Source organism: Centroberyx gerrardi, chromosome 11 (genome assembly GCF_048128805.1).
Source record: "Centroberyx gerrardi isolate f3 chromosome 11, fCenGer3.hap1.cur.20231027, whole genome shotgun sequence".
Lineage (NCBI taxonomy): Eukaryota > Metazoa > Chordata > Actinopteri > Beryciformes > Berycidae > Centroberyx > Centroberyx gerrardi.
Window position 1 is genome coordinate 1,494,663 of NC_136007.1, and position 24,033 is coordinate 1,518,695.

The window sequence follows — 24,033 nt, forward strand, 5'->3', positions numbered from 1 at the left end:
CCTTGAAGCCCTTTTGAAGGAGCCTTCCAAACCCATTGGGCAGACCTCTGTTAAGCTGTTGTCAACTAAGACAGCGTTGCTGCTTGCTTTGACTTTGGCTAAGAGAGTGAGTGATTTGTGTGCTCTTTCAGTCCACCCCATCTGTACTGATACATGTGGACCTGAGTGGTGCCAAACTGTGCACTGTGCATGAGTTGATATGTTATGCGGAAGTTATTGCTATTTGACGGCGCACACAACAGTTGTTTGTGTGTTATGCTGTCAAGCCCCGGTCAAAACAGAGACTTGCCCACTTGCTCTGCAATGGCATCTCACAGGCTTATGTGTTAGAGGGCAGCGAGCCTCCCATGGATATTCGTATGCGTTCTACAAGAGGTGTGGCTGCATCCACAGCCTTGTTCAGCGGGAGGAGTGTGGAGGAGATCTGTACAGTGGCGTCGAGACTTGGCTGGACCCCTCGATCCCCGACTTCGCCATTGTCCCAGAGGGACGCAGCATTTACAGACAGGACCGGACAACAGAGTTGAGGAAAAGCATGAGGGGAGGTGTCTGCTTCATGATCAACAACTTATGGTGTTCTGATATGGAGATTATCTCAAAAGGATGTTCTCCAAACTTGAGCAAAGTACTGCCTTGATACCATCAACATCTACGCTTTACTACACGAGGTGGAAACACGCTGGACCACGTTTAAACGACATGCCATTTTAAAACAATTGGGGCCCCACATACTGTACAAAGCTAAAACAAATCAACAATACAACAAAGGAGAAATAGAAAGACTAAAATTCTCACTAAAGTCCATATCACGCCCAGAGCCTCTCTGAGCACATGCCCCCCTCCTGGTTGCCGACGCGTGGCCGAGTAGAGTGGAGTGGCAGCTGGTTGGCGTTGTATATGCTCAGCAAGCGTCCGTATTGGTGACCAGTGCGTCAGCCAATTGTAGATGCGGGCGTCTGTCGGGGGCGATACACCGGGAGCTGGAGTAGAGAGAATCGGCGGAGATCAGTGTGTAGTCTACTCACGATTCCAACTCGTTTGTGCGTAAATGTGGGTCCCTGTATGCAGGAGACTAGCGAGCGGTGTCTCTGGGTCGGTAATGTGGCAGTGATGGTCCCCATCGCGTCTGGCAGCGGAGGTCCTGTGTTTGCAGCAGTGGCAGCCAAAAGTCGGGAAGTATTGTCTGGCTCCAGCGGAGTCGATGCCTTCCTTCCAGGTCAGAGTCAGAGGCCTGTCTGCCGCTTTTCCCACTGTTTTATCCCTTCTGTCCTCCGCTCGGATACTCCTCGTTCCGGGTTCACAGCACCTGTAGAGAAAACCACAGCCAAAACACAACACCCTCCCCTTGTGGCAAACCCCATTAAAATCCCAGTTCAGTCATCCCTCCCCATTGCCACAGTGCACCCCAACACAACTTGTCGCCATGTCCCGGTCACTACAACTGACAAAACCGTAGGGGGCACATCCCAAAGTTACTCCGGCGTGAACGTCGGAGGTGGGGGCTGTCCATGTTCATGCATGCAGAGGGCTTACTGTGGCATGCAGAGGGCTCTGGGCGGAGGCTACCTTCAAGTTCTACACCTGGCACAGGTTGATCAGGAGAACCATCAATACAACATGGAGACAAAGAGTGTATGGGGTTGGGCTCCGGTGAGTCAGGGTCTGTATCAGAGAGTGGCCTAGCCTGAATTTGATGCAAGTCTGCTACTACTGAGGTAGATGCCAAATCAGAGACAGGGCAAGCAGGGTTTAGAGTGGACTCTGAATCAACATGGTCTAGGTCAATGGGAGCAGGACTGGAACTGGAGGCCCCTGGGGCCTGATAGATGGGGGCAGGAGGGGATTGAAAGCCAACTGAGTCAGAACTCTTATAGTCCAGGCCTGTGCGGCCAGTCTCTGAGTCAGAGTTGACCTGAGTTGCACCTAGCAAAGGGGGAGCAGGTCCAGCCGGGCCAGCGACTAGTGGGAGTACATATGGCAGGACATTTAACAATGTAGGACAGTCTTGGCTTGGAGGGGGCTCTTCAGCAGGTAAGGGGACAGTGGTCAGTTCAAAAGTACACAAGTGGAGATTGTTGCGGTGGATGGTGTGAGTGGGGCCTTCCTTGGCCTCTGGCCAGATGAGATATACAGGCTGTTCGGGTTTAGGCTGTGCGACAATAATGAACGGCTGGGGGCCCCATCGGTGGGCTAGCTTTCCCTGGGCTCGTCGATGGAAATTTCTGACCAGAACTCTCTCCTGGTAGCAGAGGCAATGCCTGGGCTGTTCGAATGTATCGAACCTGATCCCAGGCTTGCCGGCGGTTGGCATGGGCTTCCACTTTTGCAAAGGCATCTTTAAGGGAATGGTGATGGCTTTGGACCCACCCTTCAAGAGTATCTCTCAGCTGGGGTGGGGAAACGTGGTGGTCCAGGTCCACTGGTAATCGTGCATGTCGACCGAGTAAAACATAATGAGGTGTCATTCCAGTGCTGGCATGAGTAGAGCTGTTGTAAGCCTGGAGCAACAACGCGACCTTTGTGTGCCATTGAGGGTGGTTCTGAGGATCCAGGGAACCCAGCAGGCTTAACAGGGTCTGTTTAAACTGTTCACATGCTCCACTTCCTTGAGGGTGGTATTGTGTGGTACGGGCCTTTGTGCACCCATACAGTCCACACAGCTGTTGCATTAAGGCTGACTCAAAGGCAGCTCCCTGGTCTGTCAGAAACCTCTCAGGGCATCCAAACAGCTGAATTAGGGAAGTCCACAGGGCCTTAACTGTGGTCGCAGTTGTCTGGTCCTTGGTGGGCACTGCAAGAGCATAGCGAGAGAACAGATCAGTTATCACCAAAACATACGGGTAAGTGTCGCTAGGATGGCCCAATGACAAGTAGTGCAACCCCATTACTTCAAAGGGGTAACTCGTTCTAATTGACTTCAGTGGTGCATGGGATTTGGGGCCTGCCTTGCTCACCTGACATGTAGGACATTCCTTGGTCCAGGTATGCACCTCTTGCTCATACTTGGCCAGAAAAAGCGCCTGCGTAGGATGGACAGTACTTTCTCTGCGCTCATATGTCCCGCTGCCTGATGGTATTCCATCCATAGACCTTGAGCACAGTTTAAGGGAACAATCAGCTGCATGGTTGGCATCCCTGTATCTGGCTCCTCCACATGCCGATAGAGAACTCCACCTTGATCCCTCAACCAATCCCACTCCTGCAACAGACGGCGTAACCAAGGGGATGAACACCGTACTTCATCAGGTGGAGACTCACCCGCTTTAAGCCAATCCCGCAACTGGCACAAACCCGGATCCTGCAGCTGCTGTTCCCTACATGGGTCTAGGGGGACTGGGAATGGTGGGTCCACTGTAGGAGTGGGTAATGTGGGTCTCTCTCCTTCTGGTGCCTTGGGATGCAGCTCCTCTGCCTGGGCTCTCGCACTCGCAACCTGTGGGAGCCTGGACAACAAATCGGCATTCTGGTTGGAAGACCCTGGATGATACTTAATAATATAGTGTTAGGTTAGGTAGTTAGATAGCTGTAGTTAGATAGCTGAACCAACCACCTTTGCTCCACGGCCCCAAGACGGGCTGTATCCAAATGCACTAGCGGATTATTGTCTGTGAACACCATGAATTGGGCTCCCCACAGGTAATCCTTGAATTTCTCGGTCACAGCCCACGTCAAAACCAGAAGCTCCAGCTTGAAGGAGCTGTAATTCTGTTTGTTACGCTCGGATGGGACCAAACTGCGACTAGCATAGGCGATGACCCTCTCCTGTCCTTGCATTCAACAAAACAGGAGTCGAACGCGCCAAGTCCGCCCGCAATGCCCTTCCGTGAGCCACGTCATCCAATGTGTGTGTGTGTCGACTCCTGTTTTGGCTAAAATATCTTTACTTTTTCTTAACATAGATCACCTAGATGCAGTGTAATTACTAGTTCGGCTGTACTAGATATTTGATATATTCAGTAGATATATCTTTTTACGACCACTTTGCAAACCGGAAGAACTACAACTGTGGTTTCAGCGATAGCAGCGTGCATAGCAACCACCATAGCAACGGTAGAAAGCCTGAATGAATCTTCATAATAACTAACAAACTAAACATCATATACATTCACTGAACGAAGATTATGAAAATAAAATGCACATTTCTCGCTAGAAATGTTATCAAAACTTATTTTAATGCTGAAACTATCTTAAAATATTGGATTTTCCACTGAGAATAAAAGGAATGTCAGCCATTTATTTTTTTCGCCACAAAGAGAAACTTGACAGTCACGTGACGTGGACGCAGACCAATATAGCCATGTCCTGCCACCGGTAGGGGTGCTAATTTAAGAAACGTTCTTGTGGGTCGTATTAGAGGGTAGGAACAAACGACCTATGTGCTCGTTTTTTGGGGGAGGACAGTCTGGGTTAACACCATTGGAAAAGGGTGGGGGTTACAAAGCCTCACAGGGACTCTGCCTCTACGAACCCGGGAAACCGTCCTTGCCACTCTCCACTCCCTGCTTCCCTCAAAGTCCCCCGCCAAGTCCTCAATAAGCAGCAATGAGTCTGGTGAGCACATTGCTTGGGGAACGTGCGCCCAGACGATCATCTCCAATTCCGGTGTAAGAACAACAGGGGCTTGTCTGTGAAGTTTAGCTGTGCCCTGCACTTGGGCCAGGGGTGCCATCTGCATGCAGCTATGACCTTCTCCCAAGCCTTCTCCCAAGCTGCGACATATGTTTTATTTGGAATTTCATAGCTAGCATTATCTGCTTCTCGCTGTTTTGTTGTGCCTACGACAATAAAGACCTTGAACCTTGAAACTTGATCTAACCCATTCACTTTAAAGTGAGTTGTTTTGTTGGACACAAGAGAAAAAGACACTGTATGTTTCATTTGCTCCAACCTGGAGAGCCTATTGACAGTTTCGATGGATTTGATGACTTAATGTTGCACAACCAGGCACCAAGCAAGGAATAGGCATGAGCGGTATCTTAACAATTTCAGGAAGCTGCCTACTTTGTGTCTCTCGGTTTCACCCCATGTTGTATACGCACAATCCAGGCTGTTTATGTCTGTTAACCCTCTTGGTGTCACCCTCCTTTAAAACCTTTTTGCAGATGGAATCAGCAATATTTTTGAACTATTGTGTGAATATTTTCAATCAACTTTTGTTTTTTCTAAAAATCGATGTATAGAGATGTGGAATTAACCCAACTTCAACTTATTGTGTATTAAAGGAAGTCTATGCACAACCATGGCATATGACATCTACCCTATTCACTTTAAAGTGGGTTGGTTTCTTGACACCAGGCAAAAAAGACACTGTATGTTTCATTTGCTCCAACCTGGAGAGCCTATTGACAGTTTCCATGGATTTGATGACTTAATGTTGCATCACACATTGTCTGAGGTAAAGACAATTATTTCCCCAGACAATAAAATCATTGTTATAAAAACTGTGACAGACGTTGAGGTTTTACTTCTTGCTGAAGTTCGGCTGGTGAATATTAGATGACTGCAGGAACAACTAGAGAAAGACAGCAGGTATTATAACCATTTCATATTTATATAACATTTTTTTTATATTTCTAAATTAAGTGTTAACATAAAGTAACAGAACAATCCAACGCAAAACGAAACACAGAGATTCATTCTACAGTCAATCATCCTATTAATACTACTGTTGGAACGATAACTAAGTAAATTTTTAAAAATTTCACTTGTTTCGTTATTTTGAAAGTAGAAGGGAAAAATGCAACACCCAAATCAGAGCTTTGATTTTCTTAGTAACACCAGACCTGAAACAATCAGCTCTGTCAGTTTTTTTTGATCTTTGCAAATTGTTTCCTGAACTACCTTGTCCACTAAATGTTGATACAGAATATATATACATATATATATATACATATTATTGCAGGAGCTACATTGTCATACAGCATATCAGTATATCTGATATCTAGATTGCCTAAACTTCATATGTGACATAACAATTTCCCCTCTTGTGTGTCCCCTGCATCTTATTTCAGGTTGATGGAAAACTACACCTACAACAGCTTCACACTCCAGCTGGAGGGCTTAAAGGTCACGGAGGATTCCATGTACCCTGTCTTTCTATTTTTCTTTTTTTCCTATCTATTTATTATGTTTGCCAATGTAGGCATTGTAGTCCTGGTGTGCATTGACAAGAGCCTTCACCAGCCTATGTATCTCCTTTTTTGCAATCTGCCAATCAATGACATTCTTGGAAACTCTATCATGGTGCCGCGGCTGCTTACAGACATATTGGTGCCTCCCTCTGAACACCTCATCAGCTATTATGAGTGTGTGGTCCAAGCCTTCACCACACACATGTTCGGTACCACCTCTCACACAGTACTCATGATCATGGCCTTTGACAGGTATGTGGCAATCTGCAATCCCTTGCGCTACTCTACCATCATGAGTAACAAAATGGTGCTAAAATTAACTGTTTCTGCCTGGGGGGTGGCCTTTGTTTTGGTGGCTATTCTCCTTGGCCTGACCATACGGCTGAAGAGATGCAGGACTCTGATCGCAAACCCTTACTGTGACAATGCCTCGTTGTTTAAACTCTCCTGTGAGAGTGTCTTTATCAATAACATCTATGGCCTCACTTTCACTGTGGTCCTGTTCACAGCTTCTATAGGCAGTATGGTTCTCACTTATGCTAAAATCACAACTGTCTGCCTGACAAGTAAGAACAAGTCTTTGAACAGTAAAGCTCTAAAGACATGTAGCACCCATCTGTTTGTATACCTGATTATGTTTTCATGTGGATTTCTCGTCATCATCCTGCATCGCTTCCCCCTGTACTCAGACTATAGGAAACTCTCTTCTATTCTGTTTCATATCATCCCTGGCAGCCTGAACCCCATTATTTATGGGGTGCAGTCAAAAGAGATCCGCAAATTCTTGTCAAATGTATTCCAGTCCAGAAAGGTTTTGCCATCATTTTAATTTGAAGACAAGTGGGTTTTTGTAATTACATTTCTAAATCATAACAGAGATCAATTTTCACATAAATATCCTTATAATAGTTTTAGGATTTCAAATATTTTTCTTAGTTTTTAGAAAAGGTGTGCAAAGGTTTGCAACTCCTTATGATTCATGTGGTGGAACTCTATTACATTCATCTGTATTGTATTTGCATGTTCATACAATCATGTGTCTATAGAGATGAACAGAAATTTGTATTCAGAGATGAAGGTACAAATGTACATAGTAAAACTGTATTCCTTTGAGATATAATAAAATTTTATAAACTTGTTTTTAACTGGTGACTTGTTATTGCTCTCATTTGGCTATAGCAGTAGACCTGTTGATACATTTTCTTAATTTTCATGAGTTGGCTTTAGTCAGCTGTCTTTTTGGTTTCAATTAGATGATGTTCCTAGTGGTTGCAGGAGTGGACTTTCAAGCCGACTCAGTTTGTTTTATTTCTTGTCTTTTTGTTTGAAGTGCCTCACAAATATAGTGAGGATGATTATTAGTGGTTCAAGCATGTAGTGCTATTGTTTTCCTACTGATTTATTATTATCATTTATTATCATTATTAGGCGTGGCCTATGATGTAATAACCATGTAATAGCTTATAAATCAAAGTGCATTTGGGCAATTAGTTCCAAACTTGGGCATATTGTCTGGAAAGGCATTTCAAACATGCATAACAAATTTGATGCAAATCGGCCAAAAGGGGGCGCTGTAGTGATATTTTCTCTCAGAACTTAAAGGCATGCTAAGTAGGATTTTGCTGCTTGTGACTTGTAAACACAACTTTCAAAGTTGACCCCTCCTCCCTGCGGTTGCCAGAACGGTAAAAACCAGTAAAAAAGTACAGTGAGGCAAAACGGCAAGCAGACAAGGCTCGTTCCAGTGAACCCCAGTGAATCTGGGGTTGGCTTTCACCTGTTGGAGTGTATTGAAGGAGAGGATGGGGATGAAGAGTGACGTGGACTGGAAAGTTGGAAGTTTTCTGTTGGAAAGGTAGGTGCCGGTTAGCTTAGCTATAGCTTTTCTACTACAACGAAGCAACGCTAACGATAGCTAGCTGCTAGCTCATGATACACACTAGCTCTGACCAGTTGCTCTGTTTTAGAGTTTTGGACCGCTACCATAGCCAGCGTGGCTTTTGGATATAAAACGATTCAGCAATGGTTTTGGTTGCAGGACACACCTGCTGCCAAAAGGTCAACACACACACTGTCACAGACTACCAATGGGCCATAAGTAATGATTGAGTAGGATCATTTTTGGTTGAGTTTATGCTATTTCAAGGGGGGAAATCCTGCTCAGTATACCTTTATGTCCGATTTACACCAAACTTGGTAAAATGACCCACTTGTCCTAGCTTTATTAATCTGCCTCGGGACCACCGAAATCCAGCATGACAATTTTCCACCATTTTGAATATTGCGAAACAAAGTTTTTTTCCATAAGGCTTTTTCACTTTTTGACCTATCACTACCAAACGTGGTATACAGCCAAAGGGCAGTGAGATACACTTTGTAACATCGGAAAATCGGATAAACAATTTGCCAGCAGCAAATGAACTTCACAAGGGCGTGACCGGACACGAAACCAACCGTAACTCGCTGAGCGTTTTTTGGATCAATACAAAACTTGTTACACATGTTCAGCAGAGATAATCAAGCATATCTGCAACAAAATTCCAAATCATCTCATATGGGGCGCCAAAAATGGCTGAATTTGTATCTCCTTAAAGCTGCACTAAGCAATTTTCCGACCACTAGAGGGTGACAGAAACCGCAACACATTTGTAAATAAACCACAGCAAAGCTGGTGGACTACGGATGCCCCCAAGGACAAACCGTGCATAAAGGCTAATAGCTAATGTGACCGGGCCCAGTAGAAATAGGGAATTGTCCTGTACCACCTATGGCCTAGGACGTACGGACTCAACCAAATACTTGGGCCTTACCACAATGTTAGATTTAAAAGGTTACAGACAGAGCGGGAGACGTGCATTTGGTAGGGGGCAGAGTGAGACAAGGGCACGTACTGCAGGGAGATACTACAACTCCAATAATGACACACCATGTGCACAATACACAATAGTATAAGGCAGATCCAATGAACGCTAGGTGAAGAGGTTTAACTGCAAACTTTAAAGCTCACCATATCGAAAGCTTACCACACCTCATGCAGTGAACACAAATTAGGACCCAGTCTACTCCCCGCAGCGCGGTCCCACTGCTCAAAAGAAAGAAAGATATACAAATGAAAGGTCTAGTACATTATGAAATAGTTGGTTCATGGACAAGCTAGAGGGATGCTGTGCCCCAAACATCCTCTTCATCAGCCTTTGAAACGTGCTGGGAACATTGCAAAGGCCGAAGGGCATTCTGTTGAATTCGAACAGTCCGAAACAGGGTGCAAAATGCAGTTTTCATCTTGTCAGGCTCTGCCACTGGGACCTGGTTATATCTACTGGCCAAATCCAGCGTTGAAAACCAGCGTACCCCAGAAAGAGCATCAAGAGACTCCTTGATTCGAGGCAAGGGGAAAGCATCCTTCCTAGTCTTGCTGTTCAGGAGGCGATAGTTCACACACAGCCTGATGGTTGAATCTTTTTTCCTGACAATCACAATGGGAGAGGCAAATGGACTACAACTTTCCCTGATAACTTTGTTCTCCAAGAGCTGCTGGATGTGCATCTTGACAGCATCATACTCAGAGGGGGGAATGCGCCTGTACCTCTGGCGAACTGGCGTGTTGTCAAGAAGAGGGATCTCATTGGAAATCAGATTCGTACACCCCAGGTCACCATCATAGGAAGAGAAGACAGACTCATAATTTCATAAAAGGGACCTCACCCTCTCCTGCTCCTGGGCTGTGACAGTAGACAGATCAAGGGCTTTAATGGCTGCTTGTACTGGGCTCTCTGCAACGCCCTGGGATGCTACAGTGGCTACTTTGTTCACAGATACTCTTTCCCCCACCGTTTCAGTGACACTATCCGGCAAGCTCACAATCTCTGCCTGACAGAGTGCCAATCTGGACTCTGGGATGTAAAATCACATCTGTGACCCCTATGTTAGTGACAGGGATGAAGGCCGTACCATTAACCACTCTGACCATGGCTGGGGAAGCAAGAAGGCCATTTGGTAACCCGGTATCCAAGGGTTCAAAGAGAGCAGACCCGGTATGGCCTGTAGATGCTTTTCGGCAGGTAGTGGGCACCAATTTGACAGTGCCTCCTGGAACACAGATCTTCCTCTTGCCTCTCATTTGACTCAGGCTGTAGTTGGACTCGATGACAGAACAGTAGGGCCTGTTGCCAGGGGTCCTGTTTGACAGGAGGGAGGTCAACAAGTGCAGGGCCATGTTCACAAAACAATTCCTTATAACACTCACGAATAACGTTCATGCCAAGGACTCCAGAGATGTCTGGGTTAGGGGTAACATTAGATGGATCTCTAATGACCAATACACCATGCTTGGGGATGCGTTTGCCTAGCACCTGGACATCAAGCTCTAAATAGCCAACATATGGGATGTCTAGCCCATTAGCTGCACGTAACCGTAGCCAGTGGCACTCCTTAAGCTTTTCTGGTCCCCACTGCTTGAAATGTTGGACAAAGAAGCTCTCTGTAATTGTAGTAACCATAGAGCTGGTGTCTAAAAGGCAGGAAATTTCTACACCCCCCATGTCAATGGTCACCTTAGGGCAGGCACCTAGTAGATTGTGTGTGGGTTCAGAGTTGCTGGAATCACCACTGGGCGTGGGTTCAGAGTTGCTGGAATCATTAGAGCCAGTAATGCCCCCATCTGAAATGTGGCTCAACATAACAGAGGGAGCTAGTTTCCCGACTGCTGTGACAGGGAATTTTGATTGACTACCACCGAGTCAGGATGCCTGGGTTCACGAGCGACCACTCTGTCATTATCACAGTCCTTCGCAAAATGGCCTGGTTTTTGACACCGCTGGCAAATGACTGGGCCTCTGTTTTGAAATGTTCTGGGCCTGGTTGACGGGCAACTTGACCTTAGTTCTTGAGTCAGCTGGTCAATTTAAGCTTGTTGTTGTTTCAAAAGCTCCTTAAGTTCAGCCAACTCTGATCCTACAGTGTAATTTTTAGCCGTAGACTGTCTAGCCTGCTGCATGCTGTAAGATGAAGGGACTGAATAGCTTCTACCCCTGCCTTGTCCCTCCCAAGACCTACCCTCACGCTCCCACTTGATAGCCTCATCTCTAAGGTCATGTAGGTCATAATTTGGGTGTTCTCGAGCAACTCTCCTCAGCTCCCTACTCAGATTTCCATCATAAACACACTCTACAAACATCTGGAATGCGTTTCTCTGGACAACTTTGAATCATCTTGTCCATCAGGGAGAATAGTGTGTGTGAGAACTCCCTCAAAGATTCACCTTCCTGTTGCTTTCTGGCATAAAAGGCCTCTTTTAGTGAAATAAATGATATGGGGCAGCTATACTGGGCAAGGAGTATATCAAAAATACTATCAGGGTTCTCCCTCACTTGGTGAGATCTATATTTAATCTCCTCACGTGCATCACCAATCAAATGGTCATAGATGAAATAAGCCTTATCAATAGAAGATAGCCTACGTGTGCGCATGATAGATTTTACTTCCTCAATCCAGCTCCTGACAGACATCTCAACAGTGCCACTGAAAAGGGGACATGATCTTTCCCTGGGGATATAGACCATCCTTTCCCTGACAGGGGCCTCCTCCGGGCTGGAGATGCATTGCCTATGGGGGCTTCAGGGACCTGCCAGCTGCTTGGACTCATTTTGTAGCTCCATTCTAAAACACTAGACAGAAAAGATCTGGATAAGAACAGTCAACAGAAGCGGATAGGTCCTGGTAGCAACAAATCATAAATATGGATAAAATATTTGACTAGCCTGATGCAGGTTGTAACAGCAGAGAGCAATAATTTAGAAAAGCCACCACTAGGGGGCAGAGTGAGACAAGGGCACGTACTGCAGGGAGATACTACAACCCCAATAACAACACACCACGTGCACAATACACACTAGTATAAGGCAGATCCAATGAACGCTAGGTGAAGAGGGTTAACTGCAAACTTTAAAGCTCACCATACCGAAAGCTTACCACACCGCATGCAGTGAACACAAATTAGGACCCAGTCTACTCCCCGCAGCGCGGTCCCTCTGCTCAAAAGAACGAAAGATATACAAATGAAAGGTCTAGTACATTATGAAATAGTTGGTTCATGGACAAGCTTATTTTTACATACAAACAGTCTTCAACAGTATAAAACTCCAGCACTAAAGCAGGAATGGTCTCATACACAGTATAACAACATATAATTTCCAATGCTATTCAGATAAAACAGTTCAAATAAAACACTTGATCAAATAAGTTACTGGACCAAGTCACATTAGGCAAAACAACACTAGGCAAAACAGCAGCCTGGCCCTGGATCCTGCATGGAGCGTAGGCTATGCTTGGTGTGACACAGGAAAGGGTGACTGGCCTATCGCTGCCTGGAACGTCTGTCGAAGGCCTACAGCACGGGACCAGTCTGAATCCTCACCATATAGGAACACACCTCATAACCACTGGGCTACAGCACAGGCCACACAGGACTCACCGAGGGACAAAGCCACCCTAAAATCTGCATCAGCTGTATTGCAGAAGAAGGAGAAGTACCCTACACACCAAACTTTTGTCAGGCTCAAAACAAAAGAAGGCTGACTGACACACCTGTCCTTATGAGGAGAATGGACTGCTAATCAGTTCCAATGGCCCGCCTACTAAAGGCGGTGCCCTCTACCTGACCATTGATGCAATCAACACAAAACTTGGTGAACTTGTTCACAAGAAACAACAAACATATCTACAACGGCATTTTGAAATCAATCAATAGGGAGCGCCACAAAGGCTGTATCTGCTAATGCCATTGTTGAAATTTAATGGAATTTGCTCTAGGACCATGTACTAGTCAAAACATGAAGGTTGGTTGTGATTGGTGAAGGTGGGCGTGGCCTATGTAATAACCATGTAATAGCTTGTAAATGTAAGTGCATTTGTGCAATCAGTACCAACCTAGGCAGTATTGGCCTCCAGGACAAAACCGTCACATCAACCTACTGGAGCAGGTTCTGCAATGCTTTGCACCCCTTTACAGGGCAAAAAATTTACTGTTGAGGACCGACAATCGGACCACGGTGGCTTATATGAACAGACAGGGCGGCATTCAATCTGCGTGTCTGTTTAGAGCTGCAGAGAGCTTGTGGTTGTGGGCTACAGAGAACCTCCATTCTCTCACGGCATTGCACATCCTCGGCCCGGAGAATGCAGGGGCCAACATCATGTCGAGGGGCGGGCCCCTGGCGAAGGAATGGAGGTTACACCCCAACGTAGTGGACCAGATTTGGTCCCTCTTCGGGAGGGTGGAAGTGGATCTTTTTGCCTCAAGGCAAAACTCCCAATGCCCGCTATGGTTCTCTCTGCTTCACAGAGACAATCTACCCCTGGGGGTGGATGCATTTGCACACCCACCATGGCCAAGAAGGCTGCTTTATGCCTTCCTTCTTCTGTCTCATTCCTCCCTTACTGGTGACGATACGACAGAGAAGCTGTCTGTCATACTGGTATCCCCGGACCGCATGACGGCACTGTGGTACGCAGAGATGACACAGCTACTGGCGGCTCCGCCCAGGACAGTTCCCCAGTTTTGGGGTGCTCTGTCGCAGGCAAAGGGAGCGATAGGTGCGAGGGTTTGGTTCCTGAGAGGGACAGATTTATGCATGCTGGCTTGTCTGCACAGGGAGTGCAGACCATCCAGGGCGCGCGAGTGCAATCCACCATCGCTAACTACAAAGCAAAACGGCTGGGTTTTCAAAAGTGGTGTGTGTGGGAAGAGAGACGTTGATCCACTGAACTGTTCAACTGGATCTATTCTCTCTTTTCCCTGTCGAAACAGAGACTCGCCCACTGGCTCTGTGATGGCGTTTCACAAGCTTCTGTGTTGGCGGGCAGAGATCCTCCCACTGCCACTCTGCACTCTACACGCAGTGTAGCAGCGTCCACAGCCCTTTTTTGTGGCATAGTGGGTTGGAGGAGATCTGTACAGCGGTTGATGGCCTGTCCATTCATCAGGTTTTATCTGTTGGATGTGTCTGGGTCTTTCTCGGGCTTGATGCTTAGCACTGGAACACGAGACCCTGGGTGAGAGACCTGTTGTGCTGGAGTCTCAACGTGTCTCAAAGCCTGTGTGAAATAGAACGCATTGTTCTATGATCACAGGTGAAGCCCTCTAACGAGTCACCCTGCCGCTCCACGAGTCGCTGAAGATTTTGTGGATGATGAGCCATTTATAGAAAAAGGCTTCATAGAGTTGAACAGGCTCATCCTTATTGGCTGCGTGCGTGCATGCAAATTTCAGTGCACTGAGGCGACCAGATGAGTGGTCAAGCCAATAGAGCCCCACTAGAGGGCTCAGCCTGTGATCACAGAACTAGAGTTACAATGCGTAACTAACTAATCGCAGTTTGTGCTCGGCATTAGGTAAGTATGTAAAGTTATTGAGTTACCATTGGGTTGTGATCTGGTCGCACAACCAGGCACCAAGCAAGGAATAGGCATGAACGGTATCTTAACAATTTCAGGAAGCTGCCTACTTTGTGTCTCTCGGTTTCACCCCATGTTGTATACGCATAATCCAGGCTGTTTATGTCTGTTAACCCTCTCGGTGTCACCCTCCTTTAAAACCTTTTTGCAGATGGAATCAGCAATATTTTTGAACTATTGTGTGAATATTTTCAATCAACTTTTGTTTTTTCTAAAACTCGATGTATAGAGATGTGGAATTACACCAACTTCAACTTATTGTGTATTAAAGGAAGTCTATGCACAACCATGGCATATGACATCTACCCTATTCACTTTAAAGTGGGTTGGTTTCTTGACACCAGGCAAAAAAGACACTGTATGTTTCATTTGCTCCAACCTGGAGAGCCTATTGACAGTTTCCATGGATTTGATGACTTAATGTTGCATCACACATTGTCTGAGGTAAAGACAATTATTTCCCCAGACAATACAATCATTGTTATAAAAACTGTGACAGATGTTGAGGTTTTACTTCTTGCTGAAGTTCGACTGGTAAATACTAGATGACTGCAGGAACAACTAGAGAAAGACAGCAGGTATTATAACCATTTCATATTTATATAACATTTTTTTTATATTTCTAAATTAAGTGTTAACATAAAGTAACAGTACAATCCAACGCAAAACGAAACACAGAGATTCATTCTACAGTCAGTCATCCTATTAATACTACTGTTGGAACGATAACTAAGTAAATTTTTAAAAATTTCACTTGTTTCGTTATTTTGAAAGTAGAAGGGAAAAATGCAACACCCAAATCAGAGCTTTGATTTTCTTAGTAACACCAGACCTGAAACAATCAGCTCTATCAGTTTTTTTTTATCTTTGCAAATTGTTTCCTGAACTATCTTGTCCACTAAATGTTGATACAGGATATATATATATATATATATATTGTTACAGGAGCTACATTGTCATACAGCATATCAGTATATCTGATATCTAGATTGCCTAAACTTCATATGTGACATAGAATTTCCCCTCTTGTGTGTCCCCTGCATCTTATTTCAGGTTGATGGAAAACTACACCTACAACAGCTTCACACTCCAGCTGGAGGGCATAAAGGTCACGGAGGTTTCCATGTACCCTGTCTTTCTATTTTTCTTTTTTTCCTATCTATTTATTATGTTTGCCAATGTAGGCATTGTAGTCCTGGTGTGCATTGACAAGAGCCTTCACCAGCCTATGTATCTCCTTTTTTGCAATCTGCCACTCAATGACATTCTTGGAAACTCTATCATGGTGCCACGGCTGCTTACAGACATATTGGTGCCTCCCTCTGAACGCCTCATCAGCTATTATGAGTGTGTGGTTCAAGCCTTCACCTCTCACATGTTCGGTACCACCTCTCACACAGTACTCATGATCATGGCCTTTGACAGGTATGTGGCAATCTGCAATCCCTTGCGCTACACTACAATCATGAGTGACAAAATGGTGCTAAAATTAACTGTTTCTGCCTGGGGGGTAGCCTTTGTTTTGGTGGCTATTCTCCTCGGCCTGACCATACGGCTGAAGAGATGCAGGACTCTGATCGCAAACCCTTACTGTGACAATGCCTCGTTGTTTAAACTCTCCTGTGAGAGTGTCTTTATCAATAACATCTATGGCCTCACTTTCACTGTGGTCCTGTTCACAGCTTCTATAGGCAGTATGGTTCTCACTTATGCTAAAATCACAACTGTCTGCCTGACAAGTAAGAACAAGTCTTTGAACAGTAAAGCTCTAAAGACATGTAGCACCCATCTGTTTGTATACCTGATTATGTTTTCATGTGGATTTCTCGTCATCATCCTGCATCGCTTCCCCCTGTACTCAGACTATAGGAAACTCTCTTCTATTCTGTTTCATATCATCCCTGGCAGCCTGAACCCCATTATTTATGGGGTGCAGTCAAAAGAGATCCGCAAATTCTTGTCAAATGTATTCCAGTCCAGAAAGGTTTTGCCATCATTTTAATTTGAAGACAAGTGGGTTTTTGTAATTACATTTCTAAATCATAACAGAGATCAATTTTCACATAAATATCCTTATTATAGTTTTATGATTTCAAATATTTTTCTTAGTTTTTAGAAAAGGTGTGCAAAGGTTTGCAACTCCTTATGATTCATGTGGTGGAACTCTATTACATTCATCTGTATTGTATTTGCATGTTCATACAATCATGTGTCTATAGAGATTAAAATAAATTTGTATTCAGAGATGAAGGTACAAATGTACATAGTAAAACTGTATTCTTTTGAGATATAACAAAGTTTTATAAACTTGTTTTTAACTGGTGACTTGTTATTGTTCTCATTTGGCTATAGCAGTAGACCTGTTGATACATTTTCTTAATTTTCATGAGTTGGCTTTAGTCAGCTGTCTTTTTGGTTTCAATTAGATGATGTTCCTAGTGGTTGCAGGAGTGGACTTTCAAGCCGACTCACAGTTTGTTTTATTTCTTGTCTTTTTGTTTGAAGTGCCTCACAAATATAGTGAGAAAAGGTAGGTGCCGGTTAGCTTAGCTATCAGCTTTTCTACTACAACGAAGCAACGCTAACGATAGCTAGCTGCCAGCTCATTTGTTTATTTGTTTATTTGTTAGGATTCCCATTAGCTTTGCCCTAAAGCACAGCTAGTCTTCCTGGGGTCCACATTTAAAAACATACATTAAACACTACAGTCAACACAAATGGCAAACATAAACATAAACATAAGACATATATTTAAAAAAAAAACAAAAAAACCCATTAATATGTATGAGTAAAAGTTACACTGATGACTCTCTCAACAGTTACCGGCAAAAACTACAAATCTGCATATGTATAGCATCCTACAAATATGATGTTCCTAGGTGTTTCCTTATTTGCTTTTTAAACATTGATTTCTGTGTTAATTTAGTCAGTAACAGTGGTAAAGTATTCGATGTTTTCATTGCTCTATATACTACTGTGCGTTTAAGGAAATTAGTGTTTGCCTTGGGAAGTGAAAACCGGCCTTCTGTTGCCTGTCTGGTGGCATATGTATATGACTCTAAATTGTGTTTTAATTGACTGTACTGATATGATGGAGTTTTTGATTGCAAAACTTTCCATGTTGAGAGTAGAAGCGCAGCGATCAGCCTGTCTTCAACTCTTAGCCAGTTGAGACGGAAGTGCATTCTATTGATGTTGGTGCCGTACGGACACTGGAGAGCAAGGCGTGCCGCCTTGTTCTGTACTAGCCGGAGTTTGCTTAAATCTTTTTTTGTGGCATTCACCCATATTATCTGGCAGTAATCAAGCTGCAAAAGAATAAGAGTACTTAAATACTCATGATACACACTAGCTCTGACCAGTTGCTCTGTTTTAGAGTTTTGGACCGCTACCATAGCCAGCGTGGCTTTTGGATATAAAACGATTCAGCAATGGTTTTGGTTGCAGGACACACCTGCTGCCAAAAGGTCAACACACACACTGTCACAGACTACCAATGGGCCATAAGTAATGATTGAGTAGGATCATTTTTGGTTGAGTTTATGCTATTTCAAGGGGGGAAATCCTGCTCAGTATACCTTTATGTCCGATTTACACCAAACTTGGTAAAATGACCCACTTGTCCTAGCTTTATTAATCTGCCTCGGGACCACCGAAATCCAGCATGACAATTTTCCACCATTTTGAATATTGCGAAACAAAGTTTTTTTCCGTAAGGCTTTTTCACTTTTTGACCTATCACTACCAAACGTGGTATACAGCCAAAGGGCAGTGAGATACACTTTGTAACATCGGAAAATCGGATAAACAATTTGCCAGCAGCAAATGAACTTCACAAGGGCGTGACTGGACACGAAACCAACCGTAACTCGCTGAGCGTTTTTTGGATCAATACAAAACTTGTTACACATGTTCAGCAGAGATAATCAAGCATATCTGCAACAAAATTCCAAATCATCTCATATTGGGCGCCAAAAATGGCTGAATTTGAATCTCCTTAAAGCTGCACTAAGCAATTTTCCGACCACTAGAGGGTGACAGAAACCGCAACACATTTGTAAATAAACCACAGCAAAGCTGGTGGACTACGGATGCCCCCAAGATCAAACCGTGCATAAAGGCTAATAGCTAATATGACCGGGCCCAGTAGAAATAGGGAATTGTCCTGTACCACCTATGGCCTAGGACGTACGGACTCAACCAAATACTTGGGCCTTACCACAATGTTAGATTTAAAAGGTTACAGACAGAGCGGGAGACGTGCATTCGGTAGGGGGCAGAGTGAGGCAAGGGCACGTACTGCAGGGAGATACTACAACTCCAATAACGACACACCATGTGCACAATACACAATAGTATAAGGCAGATCCAATGAACGCTAGGTGAAGAGGGTTAACTGCAAACTTTACCGAAACCATACCGAAAGCTCACCATACGGAAAGCTTACCACACCGCATGCAGTGAACACAAATTAGGACCCAGTCTACTCCCCGCAGCGCGGTCCCTCTGCTCAAAAGAAAGAAAGATATACAAATGAAAGGTCTAGTACATTATGACATAGTTGGTTCATGGACAAGCTTATTTTTACATACAAACAGTCTTCAACAGTATAAAACTCCAGCACTAAAGCAGGAATGGTCTCATACACAGTATAACAACATATAATTTCCAATGCTATTCAGATAAAACAGTTCAAATAAAACACTTGATCAAATAAGTTACTGGACCAAGTCACATTAGGCAAAACAACACTAGGCAAAACAGCAGCCTGGCCCTGGATCCTGCATGGAGCGTAGGCTATGCTTGGTGTGACACAGGAAAGGGTGACTGGCCTATCGCTGCCTGGAACGTCTGTCGAAGGCCTACAGCACGGGACCAGTCTGAATCCTCACCATATAGGAACACACCTCATAACCACTGGGCTACAGCACAGGCCACACAGGACTCACCGAGGGACAAAGCCACCCTAAAATCTGCATCAGCTGTATTGCAGAAGAAGGAGAAGTACCCTACACACCAAACTTTTGTCAGGCTCAAAACAAAAGAAGGCTGACTGACACACCTGTCCTTATGAGGAGAATGGACTGCTAATCAGTTCCAATGGCCCGCCTACTAAAGGCGGTGCCCTCTACCTAGCAGCCATCACACTAAGCTAAAGGTACCTGCTGAGAAGTGTCGCCGGTTATCAGTCTTTTTCAGTTTTTCACCTATCAACACCAAACTTGGTACATATTTACAGGGCCTTGTGATACACTTTGTAACCATTTTCCAGAAAAATCTGACAACCAATATGGCGGCCATGAGTGAATGAACTTCGCAATGGCCGTGGCCTAACACAAAACTGGCCATAACTCAAAGACCATTGATGCAATCAACACAAAACTTGGTGAACTTGTTCACAAGAAACAACAAACATATCTACAACGGAAATTTTGAAATCAATCAATAGGGAGCGCCACAAAGGCTGTATCTGCTAATGCCATTGTTGAAATTTAATGGAATTTGCTCTAGGACCATGTACTAGTCAAAACATGAAGGTGGGTTGTGATTGGTGAAGGTGGGCATGGCCTATGTAATAACCATGTAATAGATTGTAAATGTAAGTGCATTTGTGCAATCAGTACCAACCTAGGCAGTATTGGCCTCCAGGACAAAACCGTCACATCAACCTACTGGAGCAGGTTCTGCAATGCTTTGCACCCCTTTACAGGGCAAAAAATTTACTGTTGAGGACCGACAATCGGACCACAGTGGCTTATATGAACAGACAGAGCGGCATTCAATCTGCGTGTCTGTTTAGAGCTGCAGAGAGCTTGTGGTTGTAGGCTACAGAGAACCTCCATTCTCTCACGGCATTGCACATCCTCGGCCCAGAGAATGCAGGGGCCAACATCATGTCGAGGGGCGGGCCCCTGGCGAAGGAATGGAGGTTACACCCTGACGTAGTGGACCAGATTTGGTCCCTCTTCGGGAGGGTGGAAGTGGATCTTTTTGCCTCAAGGCAAAACTCCCAATGCCCGCTATGGTTCTCTCTGCTTCACAGAGACAATCTACCCCTGGGGGTGGATGCATTTGCACACCCACCATGGCCAAGAAGGCTGCTTTATGCCTTCCTTCTTCTCTGTCTCATTCCTCCCTTACTGGTGACGATACGACAGAGAGGCTGTCTGTCATACTGGTATCCCCGGACCGCATGACGACGCTGTGGTACGCAGAGATGACACAGCTACTGGCGGCTCCGCCCAGGACAGTTCCCCAGTTTTGGGGTGCTCTGTCGCAGGCAAAGGGAGCGATAGGCGCGAGGGTTTGGTTCCTGAGAGGGACAGATTTATGCATGCTGGCTTGTCTGCACAGGGAGTGCAGACCATCCAGGGCGCGTGAGCGCAATCCACCATCGCTAACTACAAAGCAAAACGGCTGGGTTTTCAAAAGTGGTGTGTGTGGGAAGAGAGACGTTGATCCACTGAACTGGATCTATTCTCTCTTTTCTCCAGCACCTGGAGAGGGGACTGGCGCTTTCTACTATCAAAGTGTATGTATCAGCAATCTTCTCTTGTCATGAGGGGTTGTTTGTGTGCTATGTGGATGGAGTGGCTGGCGAGCCCCTGTCGAAACAGAGACTCGCACACTGGCTCTGTGATGGCGTTTCACAAGCTTCTGTGTTGGCAGGCGGAGATCCTCCCACTGCCACTCTGCACTCTACACGCAGTGTAGCAGCGTCCACAGCCCTTTTTAGTGGCATAGTGGGTTGGAGGAGATCTGTACAGCGGTTGACGGCCTGTCCATACATCAGGTTTTATCTGTTGGATGTGTCTGGGTCTTTCTCGGGCTTGATGCTTAGCACTGGAACACGAGACCCTGGGTGAGAGACCTGTTGTGCTGGAGTCTCAACGTGTCTCAAAGCCTGTGTGAAACAGAACGCATTGTTCTATGATCACAGGTGAAGCCCTCTAACGAGTCACCCTGCCGCTCCACGAGTCGCTGAAGATTTTGTGGATGATGAGCCATTTATAGAAAAAGGCTTCATAGAGTTGAACAGGCTCATCCTTATTGGCTGCGTGCGTGCATGCAAATTTCAGTGCACTGACGCGACCAGATGAGTGGTCAAGCCAATAGAGCCCCACTAGAGGGCTCAGCCTGTGATCACAGAACTAGAGTTACAATGCGTAACCAACTAATTGATTGCCGCGCAGTTTGTGCTCAGCATTAGGTAAGTATGTAAAGTTATTGAGTTACCATTGGGTTGTGATCTGGTCGCACAACCAGGCACCAAGCAAGGAATAGGCATGAACCGTATCTTAACAATTTCAGGAAGCTGCCTACTTTGTGTCTCTCGGTTTCACCCCATGTTGTATACGCACAATCCAGGCTGTTTATGTCTGTTAACCCTCTTGGTGTCACCCTCCTTTAAAACCTTTTGCAGATGGAATCAGCAATATTTTTGAACTATTGTGTGAATATTTTCAATCAACTTTTGTTTTTTCTAAACATCAATGTATAGAGATGTGGAATTACACCAACTTCAACTTATTGTGTATTAAAGGAAGTCTATGCACAACCATGGCATATGACATCTACCCTATTCACTTTAAAGTGGGTTGGTTTCTTGACACCAGGCAAAAAAGACACTGTATGTTTCATTTGCTCCAACCTGGAGAGCCTATTGACAGTTTCCATGGATTTGATGACTTAATGTTGCATCACACATTGTCTGAGGTAAAGACAATTATTTCCCCAGACAATAAAATCATTTTTATAAAAACTGTGACAGACGTTGAGATTTTACTTCTTGCTGAAGTTCGGCTGGTGAATATTAGATGACTGCAGGAACAACTAGAGAAAGAAAGCAGGTATTATAACCATTTCATACACAGAGATTCATTCTATAGTCAATCATCCTATTAATACTGCTCTTGGAACAATAGTTAAGTAAACTTTAAGAAATTACACTTGTTTCATTATTTTGAAAGTAGAAGGGAAAAAATGCAACACCCAAATCAGAGCTTTGATTTTTTTAGTAACACCAGACCTGAAACAATCAGCTCTATCAGTTTTTATTGATCTTTGCAAATTGTTTCCTGAACTACCTTGTCCACTAAATGCTGATACAGGATATATATATATATATATATATATATATATATATATTGTTACAGGAGCTACATTGTCATACAGCATATCAGTATACCTGATATCATATCTGTATATCTTATATATATATATATAGATTTCCTAAACTTAATATGTGACATAACAATTTCCCCTCTTGTATTTCTTATTTCAGGTTGATGGAAAACTACACCTACAACAGCTTCACACTCCAGCTGGAGGGCTTAAAGGTCACGGAGGATTCCATGTACCCTGTCTTTCTATTTTTCTTTTTTTCCTATCTATTTATTATGTTTGCCAATGTAGGCATTGTAGTCCTGGTGTGCATTGACAAGAGCCTTCACCAGCCTATGTATCTCCTTTTTTGCAATCTGCCACTCAATGACATTCTTGGAAACTCTATCATGGTGCCCCGGCTGCTTACAGACATATTGGTGCCTCCCTCTGAACGCTTCATCAGCTATTATGAGTGTGTGGTTCAAGCCTTCACCACACACATGTTCGGTACCACCTCTCACACAGTACTCATGATCATGGCCTTTGACAGGTATGTGGCCATCTGCAATCCCTTGCGCTACACTACAATCATGAGTGACAAAATGGTGCTAAAATTAACTGTTTCTGCCTGGGGGGTGGCCTTTGTTTTGGTGGCTATTCTCCTCGGCCTGACCATACGGCTGAAGAGATGCAGGACTCTGATCACAAACCCTTACTGTGACAATGCCTCGTTGTTTAAACTCTCCTGTGAGAGTGTCTTTATCAATAACATCTATGGCCTCACTTTCACTGTGGTCCTGTTCACAGCTTCTATAGGCAGTATGGTTCTCACTTATGCTAAAATCACAACTGTCTGCCTGACAAGTAAGAACAAGTCTTTGAACAGTAAAGCTCTAAAGACATGTAGCACCCATCTGTTTGTATACCTGATTATGTCTTCATGTGGATTGCTCATCATCACCCTGCATCGCTTCCCCCTGTACTCAGACTATAGGAAAATCTCTACCATTCTGTTTCATATCATCCCTGGCAGCCTGAACCCCATTATTTATGGGGTGCAGTCAAAAGAGATCCGCAAATTCTTGTCAAATGTATTCCAGTCCAGAAAGGTTTTGCCATCATTTTAATTTGAAGACACGTGGGTTTTTTTAATTACATTACTAAATCATCAGAGATCAGAGGGGAGAGAGATCAATTTTCACTTAAACATCCTTATAATAGTTTTATGATTTCAAATATTTTTCTTAGTTTTTAGAAAAGGTGTGCAAAGGTTTGCAACTCCTTATGATTCATGTGGTAGAACTCTATTACATTCATCTGTATTGTATTTGCATGTTCATAC

General features: G+C 44.5%; 3 protein-coding genes across 3 annotated transcripts; all 3 read left to right on the top strand.

Annotated features, from left to right (window-relative positions):
- The first annotated feature begins 5,994 nt into the window (after positions 1-5,994).
- On the top strand, positions 5,995-6,960 carry LOC139908112 (olfactory receptor 8G17-like). The gene has a single exon (XM_071894694.1). It carries the CDS (start codon positions 6,016-6,018, stop codon positions 6,958-6,960), a length of 945 nt encoding a protein of 314 aa, XP_071750795.1. The 5' UTR covers positions 5,995-6,015.
- An 8,661-nt stretch (positions 6,961-15,621) lies between these two features.
- LOC139926398 (olfactory receptor 8G17-like) lies at positions 15,622-16,587 on the top strand. The gene has a single exon (XM_071918133.2). It carries the CDS (start codon positions 15,643-15,645, stop codon positions 16,585-16,587), a length of 945 nt encoding a protein of 314 aa, XP_071774234.2. The 5' UTR covers positions 15,622-15,642.
- A 6,280-nt stretch (positions 16,588-22,867) lies between these two features.
- Positions 22,868-23,818, top strand: LOC144541744 (olfactory receptor 8G17-like). The gene has a single exon (XM_078286596.1). The coding sequence runs from the start codon at positions 22,874-22,876 to the stop codon at positions 23,816-23,818; it is 945 nt and encodes a 314-aa protein (XP_078142722.1). The 5' UTR covers positions 22,868-22,873.
- The last annotated feature ends 215 nt before the right edge of the window (positions 23,819-24,033 follow it).

Coding starts and splice junctions, on each gene's coding strand:
- LOC144541744 (XM_078286596.1), top strand. CDS start 22,874: ATGGAAAACTACACCTACAACAGCTTCACACTCCAGCTGGAGGGCTTA.
- LOC139926398 (XM_071918133.2), top strand. CDS start 15,643: ATGGAAAACTACACCTACAACAGCTTCACACTCCAGCTGGAGGGCATA.
- LOC139908112 (XM_071894694.1), top strand. CDS start 6,016: ATGGAAAACTACACCTACAACAGCTTCACACTCCAGCTGGAGGGCTTA.